This window comes from Malaclemys terrapin, chromosome 7 (assembly GCF_027887155.1).
Source record: "Malaclemys terrapin pileata isolate rMalTer1 chromosome 7, rMalTer1.hap1, whole genome shotgun sequence".
Classification (NCBI taxonomy): domain Eukaryota; kingdom Metazoa; phylum Chordata; order Testudines; family Emydidae; genus Malaclemys; species Malaclemys terrapin.
Genome location: NC_071511.1, coordinates 116,380,986 through 116,394,888, shown reverse-complemented (window position 1 = coordinate 116,394,888; position 13,903 = coordinate 116,380,986). Strand labels below are relative to the sequence as shown.

General features: G+C 45.1%; 1 protein-coding gene across 1 annotated transcript; it reads left to right on the top strand.

Annotated features, from left to right (window-relative positions):
* The first annotated feature begins 1,040 nt into the window (after positions 1 to 1,040).
* On the top strand, positions 1,041 to 4,025 carry ADRB1 (adrenoceptor beta 1). Its single transcript, XM_054034723.1, is given in 3 exon segments — positions 1,041 to 2,519; positions 3,558 to 3,592; positions 3,594 to 4,025. Coding segments are annotated over 3 exon segments (1,434 nt in total). The 5' UTR covers positions 1,041 to 1,244; the 3' UTR covers positions 3,718 to 4,025.
* The last annotated feature ends 9,878 nt before the right edge of the window (positions 4,026 to 13,903 follow it).

Sequence of the window (13,903 nt, the reverse complement as noted above, 5' to 3'; positions counted from 1 at the left end):
AGCACCATCCTCTTTAGAACCCCCCTTCAGGGAGTTGAAGGCTGATATCAAATCCCCCCTCACTCTTCTTTTCTGCAGACTAAATAACCCCAGTTCCCTCAGCCTCTACTCGCAAGTCACGTGCCCCAGCCCCCCAATCATGAGGATCTAACCAGCTGTGTATGATAGCTAAACACAGACAGCACTTTTCTTCTAGCCTGGCTTCATGTAAAGTAATGGTGGATAAATAAAACCAAACAAAGGTGCTCCTGAATTATGCTATCAAATTACGCTACTTTCAGTGGTTCAATTCTAAAGTGCGGGAATGGAAGCCCGGCACTTACGTATGATCCTTTATTAACGTGTCAGTTACTTTGCAAGCTTGCCTGGCGCTTTCCTTCTCTTATTAACACATTATTGCATCACAATTAGCTCGCTGGGATTGTGGGTGCCGCGTAGGATGACCAAATGTCCCAATTTTCTAGGAAGAACAGGAGTGCTGGTGGCACCTTAGAGACTAACAAATTTGTTAGTCTCTAAGGTGCCACCAGTACTCCTGTTCTTTTTGCGGATACAGACTAACACGGCTGCTACTCTGAAACCTGTCAATTTTATAGGGACAGTCCTGATTTTGGGGTCTTTTTCTTATATAGGCTCCTATTACCCCTCACCCCCTGTCCCGCGTTTTCACACTGGCTGTCTGGTCACCCTAGTGGGCACTAGCTACAGAGGGTCTCCTATGCCTACCCCTTGATGTACGCACCGCCCTGGGCTAACCAGAGCAACACAGGACACGAGGGAGGAAGAGGTGCTGGGGGGGGGGAAATCTTTGCAACAAGTTGCTGGCACTGGCCCCACTTCTCGCTCGCAGTCGGTGCCTCTAGCACCCCACAAGCCCGCCTCCGGCTGGGGCAGGCGGATGCACGGGGGCGATGGGACGGGAGCGAGGGTTGAAGCGAGCCCGGGGCAGACACAGACTCTCCCCGCCGCTCCCAGCCGAGCCCGGGGCACTGAGCCGCGCGGAGCCGGGGGAGGCCGGGTGGGTGTGGCCGCTGCCCCGCGCCATTGGCCGCGCGGCCCGTGACGCGCAGGGGACGGGGCGGGGCGCCGGAGCGCGCGGCGGGGCGCTCAGAAGCATGTTGCAGCCCCGGAGCGGCGGCAGCGGCCGGGAGATCGCTCCGGCTGCTGCTGCAGGGAGGGCGCCCCGCCTCGCCTTCATGCCTCCAGCCCGGCGCCGCAGCCGGCTGCCCTGAGCCGCCCCAGCCATGGGCGATGGCTGGCTCGCCCCAGATTGCAACCCCCCCAACCGATCCAGCTCCCCGCCGCCCGTCCCCCCCAGCAGCGCCTCCACCCTGCCCTACCCGCCGGGCAGCAGGGAGCTGCCCTCCCACCAGTGGGCGGTGGGCATGCTGATGGCCCTGATGGTGCTGCTGATCGTGGTGGGCAACGCGCTGGTGATCGCGGCCATCGGGCGCACGCAGCGGCTGCAGACCCTCACCAACCTCTTCATCACCTCGCTGGCCTGCGCCGACCTGGTGATGGGCTCGCTGGTGGTGCCCTTCGGGGCCACGCTGGTGGTACGGGGCCACTGGGTCTGGGGCTCTTTCCTGTGCGAGTGCTGGACCTCGCTGGACGTGCTGTGCGTGACGGCCAGCATCGAGACCCTGTGCGTTATTGCCATCGACCGCTACCTGGCCATCACCTCGCCTTTCCGCTACCAGAGCCTCATGACCAAGGGCCGGGCCAAGGGCATCATCTGCACGGTCTGGGCCATCTCTGCTTTGGTCTCCTTTCTGCCCATCATGATGCATTGGTGGCGGGATGGAGATCCCCAGGCTCTGGAGTGCTACCAGAACCCCAACTGCTGCGACTTTGTCACCAACAGGGCCTATGCCATCGCCTCCTCCATTATCTCCTTCTACATCCCCCTGATCATCATGATCTTCGTGTACATCCGAGTCTACCGGGAGGCCAAGGAGCAGATGAGGAAGATAGACAGGTGCGAGGGCAGGTTTTACTGCAGCCACCCCCAGCCTCCTGCCCCAGCCCAATCCCATCAGCCCATCCTGGGCAATGGCAGAACCAGCAGGAGAAGGACCTCCAGGATCCTGGCCTTAAAGGAACAAAAAGCCCTCAAGACCTTAGGCATCATCATGGGTGTCTTCACCCTCTGCTGGCTCCCTTTCTTCCTGGTCAACGTGGTCAAGGTCTTCAGCAGGGACCTGGTGCCAGACCAGCTCTTCGTCTTCTTCAACTGGCTGGGCTATGCCAACTCGGCTTTCAACCCCATCATCTATTGCCGCAGCCCTGACTTCCGCAAGGCCTTCAAGAGGCTGCTCTGCTGCCCCAGGAAAGCTGACCGGAGGCTGCACGCCAGCGCTGGGGAGCTCTCCCGGTACCCAGGGAGCTTCATCAATACTTTGGGCACCCCCGAGCGCAGCCTAGGAGGGACATGGTCTGATTGCAATGGGGGCACACAGGGAGGCAGTGACTCCAGCCTGGAGGAGAGGAATAGCAAAATTTCCTATTCAGAATCCAAGGTATAAGGATAGGGGGTGTGTTGGGTTTGGGGGCAGAGGAGTGTGTGCACTGGACACTGAGCATAAAGAAAGACAGGAAGGGAAATGAACAGGAGCAAAAAGGGGAGTAAAAACCACCAGGAGTCGGGTTAATAAACACCAGACCAAACTGATCTCTCGCTGTGGAGAGAATCTGTGTTTACTTAAAATTAAAAGCAGGTGAACTTGTATGCAGCGTACCTCATCTGAAGCTAAAGCAAACGGGAGGCCACTGACCACTGAACAAAGGAAATTAACCAACTGTCTCAAAACCATTTGGATTATTATTATCTTTCTGTGGGGAGTTCGATGTTGGCGGTTAGGGAAAATAATTTGAAAAGGAAATAAGAAAATAGGTTAAGTTTTTCCGAGAGCTACAGTTGCAGAGGGGCCTGATCCTGAAACATTGAAGTATTGGGATTTTGCCGTTGCCATCAGTGTAGGCAGGGTCAAGCTGTTATTAACCTTGCTTCAAAGTTTAGGACTATCGGCTATCCCTGTCCTTACTTCTGGGAGCTGCAGCAGTAGCCCCACACAGAGGAAAAGAGCCTGGTTTTAATAAGTGCTGACTGCCGAAAAATCTCATTGAAGTCCGTGGGAGCTGCAGGTGTTTAGCATTTTTGCAAATCAGGCTAAAAGTCACTTTTGAAAGTGTATTTGTGTTCTGGTGAGTTTTATTTTAAACTCTTGATAGCTGGGCTCCCCCGTTATCTAAAGTAGACAAGAATAAAAAATAAATAATGTTGAACATTGATATACTTGTATTTTGAACAAACCTCTTCTGCTTTTTTCTTCAGCACCAGCAAACTGGTGACTTTTTGTGCTTATCTTCCCTTGCCAGACAATAGCAATCAGGCTGAGAAACTTCTACCTCAAACTGTGCATATTGTACAGGGGAAATAAAAGAGACTTGTTTATATTAAACAGCTTATTTATGTATCACTATTAGTATTTTCTAAAAAAAAAAAAAAACCCACCCCAGTCTTTGAGCCTTCTGCAGTTTGTTCATTGTAATTACAGATGAACAGTAAAAATGAATTCCTTGTATCAAAAAAATTACTGCACATTTTTAAAAAATGACAACGTAGCCATTTTTTGCACAGTGTCAAGAATTGTAAAGTGAATTGAAGATGTTACTTGCACAAAAAGTCGAATTACAAATAAAACGGGGATTAAATAACATCAAACCCCAGATCTATTTCTGTTCTTGTCTGCTATGTTACAATTTTACTGAGAGTTACTTTTTAAATATTATTTTATCAAGGTACTGTAAATGTATCGATATTATAAATTAAAGTATCTTAAGGGTCTTTTTATTTTTATTTTTTATGTCCAGGTGCCCACGTGAATCTGCTGTTATTTTAGCACTTGTGTCTCATTTCCATTTTCCTCTTCTGTGTGTGTGTTTTATAGTGTATTTATACTCTGGTGCAATTTACTACTGTGTAAGTAATCGGTCAATGTGCAATAAATGTCGTTGCATCACAAGCAGGTTATGTTCAGTGTTTCTCTATAGGTTCAGAAACGATACCCAGCTAGAATGAAAGAACAGAGTTTGTTTTGCTTGGAAATATGGATCGGGTTAACGATACAGTCCTGTCTAACGGCTTTTCCTGACACAATATTGTAAGAAAGAAAGAAAGAAAACAAAAAAACCCTTCCTAGACCAAATAAGGTTGTGTTCCTGTTACAGTGAGAGCTGCCTACTTCCCTTAAACTAATGGCCAAAACATTAGTGTTTCCAGCTTAATTTTGAAAACATTAGTTTGCTTTAATGATGCCAAATTAGCTGAACTAATCTTTATTGTTAAGCGTACTGGACTGGGAGTCAGGATACCTACTATTCAAAAGTACAAAACTATTTCATTCGATTTGGTTTGAAAGCTGAAAATTGTCTGTCTGTTAGAAAGCTTATGCATTGTACGCCATCATGAAGTCAATGATACTCTTAGAATAATTTCACTTCACACGGATGGGGCCTGAACTCTCAAGGACTTTTGCCATTGACTTCAGAGAGAGCAGGGTCAAGTCCCTGTTCTATATGGGCCAGAACCTACTCCCACTGAAGTCTATGGAGGTCTCCACTGAGTTCAGAGTATCTAACTGGAGATCTAATTTGCAGGCTGTAATGATCTGAAACAATTCTGGACTTTTGTTCTACTGCACTGTAAAAAGACTTTCAAGCAAAATTCACTATGAGTTTGACCCTGCACTCATACACTGGAATCAATGGGAGTATTGCCCTTGTCTTTAATGATTGCAGGATCAGACCTGCTCAGTGAATCAGATCTAAAGACTGTTGAAGTGAGTGGAGATCTTTTCTGGTCTCTTCAATGGGCTTTGGATCAGGCCCTATATCACACAAGATAGGTGACTGGTTTAAAAAAAATTAGACTTTCTGTAGCTTAAACAATTATATATTTTGAATAAAGGAAAGCATATGTGGCCCTTATTTTGTGATGGTATGTTACTCTTAGTAGTGGATTCATTTGGGGCCAGATTCTGCTACCCTTACTCACATTGAGTAGTGTCCTAGTCACGCTGGTATCGCTGTGAACTTCAGCAGAACTCGGCATCTGAGCACAGTTGTGCTGAGAGGGGAACAGTGGCAGATTCAGATCTTTAATGTGTGTCTTGAACATAGAACTCCGTCATAGCCCAACATTTTTTACATTGTTTCATAATGGTGCATTTCATTCACGTAGCTTAATAAATACTCAGTTACTAGAAATTGCCGTGGCAAATAGAGGAACAAAAAGACAGACTGCTTGATATTGTAAAACACCTCTCTAATGTGATGTGCAGAATTAAAGTGAAGCCGTTTTTAGTGCTATAACACTCCGAGGTATACTGAAGTTAGCAATCAGCAACCTGGGAGAATGTTTTTGAAAGTCAGTTCTTCAGGAAACAAGCCAAGCCCTAATGTTTAAAATTTCAGGAACTATCTTTTATACAAAGTGCTTTTAATATTACAAGAAGATCATGCTTTTTTATGCAGGACTAAATTAAAGGGCCTTTAGAAGGAAGTTTTGACATTGATTCCATTGGGGTTAAGACTTGAACTACAGTTAATAAGTCCCGCGTAACAAGTGAAATGGGCCACCTAAATGCCAAAGTGAAGCTAGGTTAGCTGCCAGATGAAACATACATTCTATCATCATGGTCTAAAAACGTGTATTTAAATCCAAGAATTCAATTCTGCCTTCATTTGTACCCCTGTTAATCCAGAAAAGTCAGTAGAATTGCAAAGATGTAACTGAGGGCAAAGTTTGACTCCAGCTGACTAATATAGGATGTGATGATTTTATACGTGACTATTTGCTACTCACCCATTGCAGAAAAGATTGAGTCTAATGGACTTAGACCCTGATCCAGTAAAAGCCATTTAGCACATGCTTAACTTTAAGCATCCAAGTAATCTCACTGAAGTGAAGGGGTCTGCTCGTGCACTTAAAGGGAAGCGCATGACGCAGTGCTTTGCCGAACTGGGGGCCTTAGGTCAGATTTAGGATCCAAACCTGCTCAACTCGCTCTCCCTGGGAACATACATTGGGCCACACTCATCCTTGATTAATGTAATACCCTCAAAGTCACTGGAGTTTCATGTAGGATGAATGTTGCCATTGACTTCAATGGGACCACTTGTGTGAGTAAAGTGATCAGGATTTGGTCATTGTGTTTTGGACAATCAGAAATGACCTGATAGGTAGGCAAAACAGGAAGGTCTCTAATTGGCTGAAGGTTTAAACAGTCAATAAAGATAATCCATCCCACAACCTGAATGGCTGATACCTGACTCACCTAGTCCAGTGTAAAAAAGGCAGTGGCACGCTAACCTTAGAGACCGAGCGAGACACATGGGGTGTGCATGTGTGTGAAGAAGGGAAGACTATGGATTGCTGTCTTAGTACAGCGGTTCTTAGGATTAAAGAAGGAATATGCTCTGGGAAGAGTTACAGCACAGCTGAGATACTCTGGAGGCAATGAGTCAAACATCCATGATGAATATTTCTTTGAAGCAAACCAGACAGGGATTAACAGTAGGAGCTGCAGTAAGAGAGTACAAACCTTCTACTCGCAGCCACACACACACTTGCACTGAAAAGTTAAGTAATAGAAGAATAGAGACCCAAAGGGAAGGGAGAAGCAGATAAAACAGAAAATGTACTGTAAGAATACGGACTGCATCCGTTATGGCTCAAATTGTCGGGCCAGGATGTCTAAACAGGCTTCTAAACTTCAGGCACTAAAATAGAAGTGGCCTGTTTGCCAAAGATGCTGAGTGCCTGTAGCCCCCATTGACTTCCTTGGGAGCTCAATACTTTTGAAAATTGAGCTATTTCTCTATAGGTATGTAAATGTAAGTCTAGGAGCCTAACTTTAGGCATATGGGTTTGAAAATTTGGGCCTGAGTGTAGTTGCTCTTTGCAGGTAAAAAGCATAAGGAAACCAGATCCTGCATTTCTTGTGAATCCAACATTGCAGACAAGTTAGGAGAGGAGTTGGATTTTTTAAAAGTAGTCAGGTGCCTAAAGGTAGGCATCTAATGGGATTTCCAAACGTTCACAGGTGCCTCTAATGGGAGTTAGGTGCCTAGCCACTTTTGAAAATTCCACTAGGCACCTATCTACATCTTTAGGCACCTAAATATCTTTAAAAATCTGGCCCAAAGTGTGCACCTGTACATGATCTGTACCTGTACAAACCATTAGTAAGCAACAATTGCAGCTGACTAAATCCGATACAGTCAGTGTGGCCTAAAATGCTTAGAATTAGATCTTTGCATCGCCCACAGCATGCAAAGAATTCAACACGATAAGTAGTTTGTTTCTGATAGCATGCACTATTTCTGCTGCAAACGCCATCTCTTTCATTTGGCATGCAAGTGTATTCAAATATAGAAGACAACTTCCTTATCTTTTTTTTCCAAGCCTTATCTGAAGTTGAAATTTTATTAATAACTTTTAAGCTGTTATTGTGCAAACCTCCCTTGCTCTGCACACTTTCCCAATTTATTATTTCCCATGTGGTGGAATGTACTTACTTCTTCCCCTGTAATATATCAGTGATGGAAACAGTGCAGTCATGAACTAACAGCACAGACATTCTTCAGGCCAAATTCTATCCTCAGCTATGCTCGTGATATGCTACTGGAGTCAGAATTTGGCCTTTATAATCTAATCTTTTATGAGAGCTACTAAGCAATGGCTCCAGAAAGGTCCATTGTCACCAGCAGTAATTGGCATTTACTAATGAAGCTGGAGCAATTAGTCCCATTAAAAGCATTCAAGGAAAATGTTAACTGTTAAACCATGGTTAGTGCTGTGTACCTCAAATAATGGGTGTTTTGTTTGTTGGTCTCTGTTAGGTGACACGATGGAAAATAATTATCCTTTGACTAGCAGCCAGCTTTGTATTATTGAGAAAGGAGAAGACCTGTTCTGTTTGAAGGATTATACCTACAAATAGGTCTGCTACATCAGCCACATCAGCAACTGGCATGAAGTTAGTTCCCATGCACACAGATACACACCCTCTATGTTATTTCAGTTTCACTCTTGTCAGTCAAAGTTTTCGGTTTGATTGAAAAAACAGTACTGCAAACTCCTGAAATAAGGTTAAGCACACTGTCCCACAGGATTATTTTTGGTATGCATCACTGATTCGCATTCAGAGGGTGCCAAATTCCAAAATGTCTAAGGAGGAAGTAAGTATTCTTTGTCTTTCTGCAAATAATCATGGATAACGTAAGATCAACAGTAAAATTGCTATGATTGCCTTACACAAGAGATCAAAAAATTTTTTTTTACATAGATGTCCGTCTATCGGTTAGTCTAAACAGAAACAGCCATGATAACAACAGGAGCTTCACTCACATAATTCAATAACCTTAGGCTGCTAAACTGTGTCCGAGAAAGTGACAGAGTAGGGGGAAAAAAGAATAAACAAGATGATATCGGGCGGCAAAGCCGGAGGGGGAACGTCTCAAGTAACAGTAACAGAGGAAAAAGAAGAACAGGAGTACTTGTGGCACCTTAGAGACTAACAAATTTATTAGAGCATAAGCTTTCGTGGACTACAGCCCACTTCTTCTTCATATGTTCCATTCTATATGCATCCGAAGAAGTGGGCTGTAGTCCACGAAAGCTTATGCTCTAATAAATTTGTTAGTCTCTAAGGTGCCACAAGTACTCCTGTTCTTCTTTTTGCGGATACAGACTAACACGGCTGTTACTCAGTAACAGAGGACAGGATAACAGGGCTAGATGCTACATTTTCTTTCCAACATAATGCCTGTTATGAAAAAGTCCAATAGATTTTAATAGGGATGAATCTGTCAGATGCTCAATAGAAATAAAAGAGCCTTCTATAGAAATGACTCTAAAAACCTAGAGGATTTTCTCTCTTCTGTATTCTCTAGGCTGGTTAAGCACTTTTCCATAAGGAGATAAACAGTTGGAGCAAACTCCAACACTTCTGAAATGTTCCCCACCTCTAATGCACATTGAAAGAAAAATATCTGAGCCAAATCGTCCGCTAGTGTAAATCACTGGAGCTCATTTGACTTCCATGAACTAGAATGACTCGGACAACCCCCTTCTTCAGCCATTAGGCGCTGCGAGTGGCGGCTGTGAGCATACACATTATCTCATTAAGCAAACTGTTTCCACAAAGCCTTTAATTTCCACTGCCTCTGGATATTTACATTGTTCCTCCTAAAAGCAAGAGTGGCTCATGCTTATGAAACCTAAGGGAGTCTTTCCATTGAATTTCATGGGAGTCGGATAATACCTCACACTGGGCCTGACTCTGAAGCCGTTACTCACTTTGCATAGTCCCACTAAAGTAAACGGGCCCAATCCTCCAGTGCCTTTCGCCTTGTGTTGTCATTTATACCTGTGCAATGAGGATGTAGAAGGGATGCGGCCAGTGTAACTCAGTGGAGGATTCTGACCAGCTAATGTTTTACACCTGCTTTGCCAGGTATAAATGATTACACGGGTTACAGGGCAGGTGAGAATCAGGTACTTTTGTAAGACTCCCAGGAGTTATAGCTACTTACTGCTAACACAAGCAGCAGAATTGGGCTTGCCTAGAATTGTATCATGTTTGGGTTTGTCATGTAAACTCTCACACATGTTCCTGGTTCATATTATTTAACTGACAATTGAACATACAGACTCACTTTGCAAACCAACATTTGGCTAGCTGTCTCTTTGGCCATATTAAGTTTTACAGATAGATCCAGCCTGCAGAGTCTAACTTGGGATCTGACCATTGGCAGAGCTTTGGGAGGTTCAGATCCAGGGGGTTGGTTTAGGCACATTTCTAATTAGTTTGATACTCATTGTTAATAATTATGTATCTAGAACTGTAGCAAGCGAAGAGGAAAACCCAGCAGGCCAGCTTCATCCTCCGGCCCTGCACCTTATGCCTGCACTGTCTGTGGCAAGGACAGTCACTTAAGAAGTGGACTTTTTAGCCACTCGCAGTGCTGCAGCATGACACCTACAGCCCCCAACTAAAACCTCTCCACTGCATCATCAAGGATCTACACCCTATCCTGGAGGACGATCCCTCACTCTCACAGACCTTGGGAGACAGGCCAGTCCTCGCTTACAGACAGCCCCCCAACCTGAAGCAAATACTCACCAGCAACTACACACCACACAACAAAAACACCAACCCAGGAACCAAACCCTGCTACAAACCCTGGTGCCAACTCTGTCCACATATCTATTCAGGGACACCATCATAGGACCTAACCACATCAGCCACACCATCCAAGGGCTCGTTCACCTGCACATCTACCAATGTGATATATGCTGTCATGTGCCAGCAATGCCCCTCTCCATGTACATTGGCCAAACCGGACAGTCCCTCTGCAAAAGAATAAATGGACACAAATCGGACATCAGGAATCATAACATTCAAAAACCAGTAGGAGAACACTTCAATCTCTCTGGTCACTCAATAACAGACCTGAAAGTGGCAATTCTTCAACAAAAAATACTTCAAAAACAGACTCCAACGTGAAACTGCAGAATTGGAATTAATTTGCAAATGTGATACCATCAGATTAGGCCTGAATAAAGACTGGGAGTAGTTGGGTCATTACAAAACCGAAATTTAATTTCCCCAATACTAACTTCTCCCTACTGTTATTCACACCTTTTTGTCAACTGTCTGTGTTGGGCCACTCTCTTACCACTTCAAAAGTTATTTTTCCTCCCTTGATATCCTGCTGGTAATTGATTTATCTTGTTAGACTGACCTCACACTTGGTAAAGCAAGCCCCATCCTTTCATGTATTTATATCTGCTCCTGTATTTTTCACTTCATGCATCCAATGAAGTGGGTTCTAGCCCACAAAAGCTTATGCCCAAATAAATTTGTTAGTCTCTAGGGTGCCACAAGGACTCCTTGTTGTTTTTACTGCTTTGGGTGTTCATCCATCATCTTTCAAGATGGAGGGCTGCCATTCAGTTCTGCTCGAACGGACACAGCATTTTCCAAAACAAGTAAGACAAGAGTCCTATGCTCAAAGAGTTTACAGTCTGACACAGAAAACAGCAACACAATCCTGTCCTCATCATGGCATCTGTGTACCCGAGACATAAGGTTGTGGGACAACCTTTTTTCTTTTCTCTTCATCCACTATGTTGGACCCAACACTACAGTCCTCACTGGATATGTCTACACAGCAACTAGAAACCTGCGGAGGGCCCGTGCTAGCTGGCTCAGGCTAAGGGGCTGTTTAACTGCAGTGTAGACTTCCAGGCTTGGGCTGGAGCCCAGGCTCTAGGACCCTGGCAAGTGGGAAGGTCCCAGAGATCAGGCTGCAGGGGCCAGGAAGTCAACACTTCAATGAAACAGCCCCTGAGCCCTGGGCGCCCGACTCAGCTGGCACGACCCAGCCGCAGGGTTTTCTCTGCAGTGTAGACATACTGACAGAGACAAAATGAGACTTAGCTGCCTAACCTGCTTAGGTACTTTAGGTACTGTAAATCCCCCCCAATCTGCATCTTTAGGCACCTAAATCCCTTTACAAATCTCCAGGGTACATCTGTACTGCAGCTGGGAGTGAGTCTTCCTGCCTGGGTAGACAGCCGCACACTAACAGAGCTCGAGCTAACAAGCTAAAAATAGCAGCATGGAGGTTGTTGCACTGGCTGGCGCTCAGGCTCTCAGGCCTAGGGGGTAAGGTGGCCTTGATGTGGTAGGCATTGTAGGTACATGTAATAAAAAGACAGTCCCTGACCCAGAAAGCTTACAATCGAAACACAGGATGAAAGTAAAAAGTGCCTCCATTAGATGTTAAAGAGTTAAAACAAGTCACTTTCGTGGAGCAGGGAGTGTTAGTTTTATTTCACTTTCAGGCACACTGAAGACTCTGAGATGTCCTTCTTTTACAAGGTGGCAGACAGAATATGCTGTGAGAATTCCAGAAAGTCACTGTGTAGTGCCAAGAATGTGAACAGGAGTCACCATTTGTAGATGTTAAAGCAATTACTTTTCACTTGCTTTTTTTAAAGTACAGTCTGGTAATGCTCCTGCTATGCTAGTTACTCAAGGGGGACAAATGCCACAAAAAAATTAAAGGGAAAACAATGAAAACAGCTGACTACAGCAGATTCAGTGTTGTCAATATCACAACGCTTCTTTTAAGAACAAGCCAGTCAAAGAGAACCCCGGTGAGACTGGAACCGAGTGTGACACTTTAGATGAAGGTTTCTAAATACACATAATGGACCCAGTTCTGCCCCTCAGTCACACCCCCAAGTTCCTAAAGTCGGTAAGAGTTCGATGTATGTTTCTGACAGTAGCTTGGCTCTGCAAATGCCAGTCGTGCTGAAGGGTAGGGTGGTGTCAGTGCCAGTCTATGGTGACAGTTCTGTCTGTGGAATACATAGCTAGTGCTCAAAGAGGTACCCCCTACACTTCCTTTTTGGGGTGTTTAATGCACTCTTTTCTGCCCCCATATACCAGCTTCATTCCATCAGCTGGTAAAGAATACAGCCTGGACCCACGTCCTCAAGCTATCTAGGCACCTAACAGCCATTGAAATTAATGTAAAGTTAGGAACCCAATTACCTTTGAGCCTCTGGACCCAAGTTCCCATTCTATGCCCCCTTGGAATGGCTGACACTAATGCTGGTAGCACTAATACTCCCAAGGTTTTGCATTCAGGTCCCTCTACCTCACTTCTAATTACCCATCTGTGCAGAGCCATTTCAGCTCACTCACAGTTGGTAACGAACCAAACTGTCATTTAATTTATTGTTTGGCATATAGCTGAGGTTTAACGATTATTGTTTGTAACACTTGGGCAATCATTATATAATTGTTAATCCTCGTAAACGCATTTTAAGTAATTATAAGAGCTGTTGTGTAACAATCAGTATCTGTCCTGTTATTCTAAACTCTAGGTATGGATTGTCCAACAGTTTGTGAAATCAGCTACAAAAGCATGTGTCCTGGGCCAGATCCTGCTCCCAGTGAAGTCTGTAGCAGATACTATCTCTGTGGCAGGCTGAGCCCCACACAGCAGAGGTCAACCACTGTCCTGGAAGACAAGTAACAAACCATCTCCCTATCAGGAGTTGTAGAGCTGGCTGGTGGAGGCGAGCTCCAGCGCTCTGCTACCCTCAGCTCAATCATCCTTCCCATATTGCACAGCTCTGCTGAGATTACTCCAGTCTGCCTGGAACCTGGTGGGAATATGGGGTGTTGCTGGTGTTAGATGTTCTAGGAAGGGGCTTGCTTCTCTGCCTCACCCTTGCCTTGCTATGTGGTAGATAAGAAGCCTGCCACACCAACTGCACTTGGGCTGGGAGCCTCCATCATCAGAGGATCTTTGGAAGAATAGAGGGGCAAACTCCATGGCCCTGGGTAGCCTGGCTTCCATACATAGATGGGATAATCCCAGGAAGGCCATTGCTTTGGCCCTTTTAGTCTTTTCCTATTTTTCCCTAGCTGATGAACACTGAATCATCCTTTGATGAAGAATTTGTCCTTGTGAAAGAGTGATTAAAATAGGCAGAATCATAGGACGATCCATAGCAGCTGAGGACAATCGGGAGTCAAAGGTATCTGGCAAGCCACGCCCATAGTGTAGGATTAATAAAACCACAATTGTGTGGTATAAAAAGAAGTACTTCCCTCTTGCCGGGGTGCAGGTAACTTTGGAGAAGTCCCACAAAGCTTCCATTGTCTAAAACTTGCGTAGACCCAAGGGTTTGGTTTGGTTTGGACTTTCCCTAAGTATCCACTTGTGAAGCTTGATTTAAAATGTTAGTGAGATCATGTTGTTGTTGAGCAAGACAAAATTAGTTTAAAGACAAGTGCTTTAAATGGCAGCTATG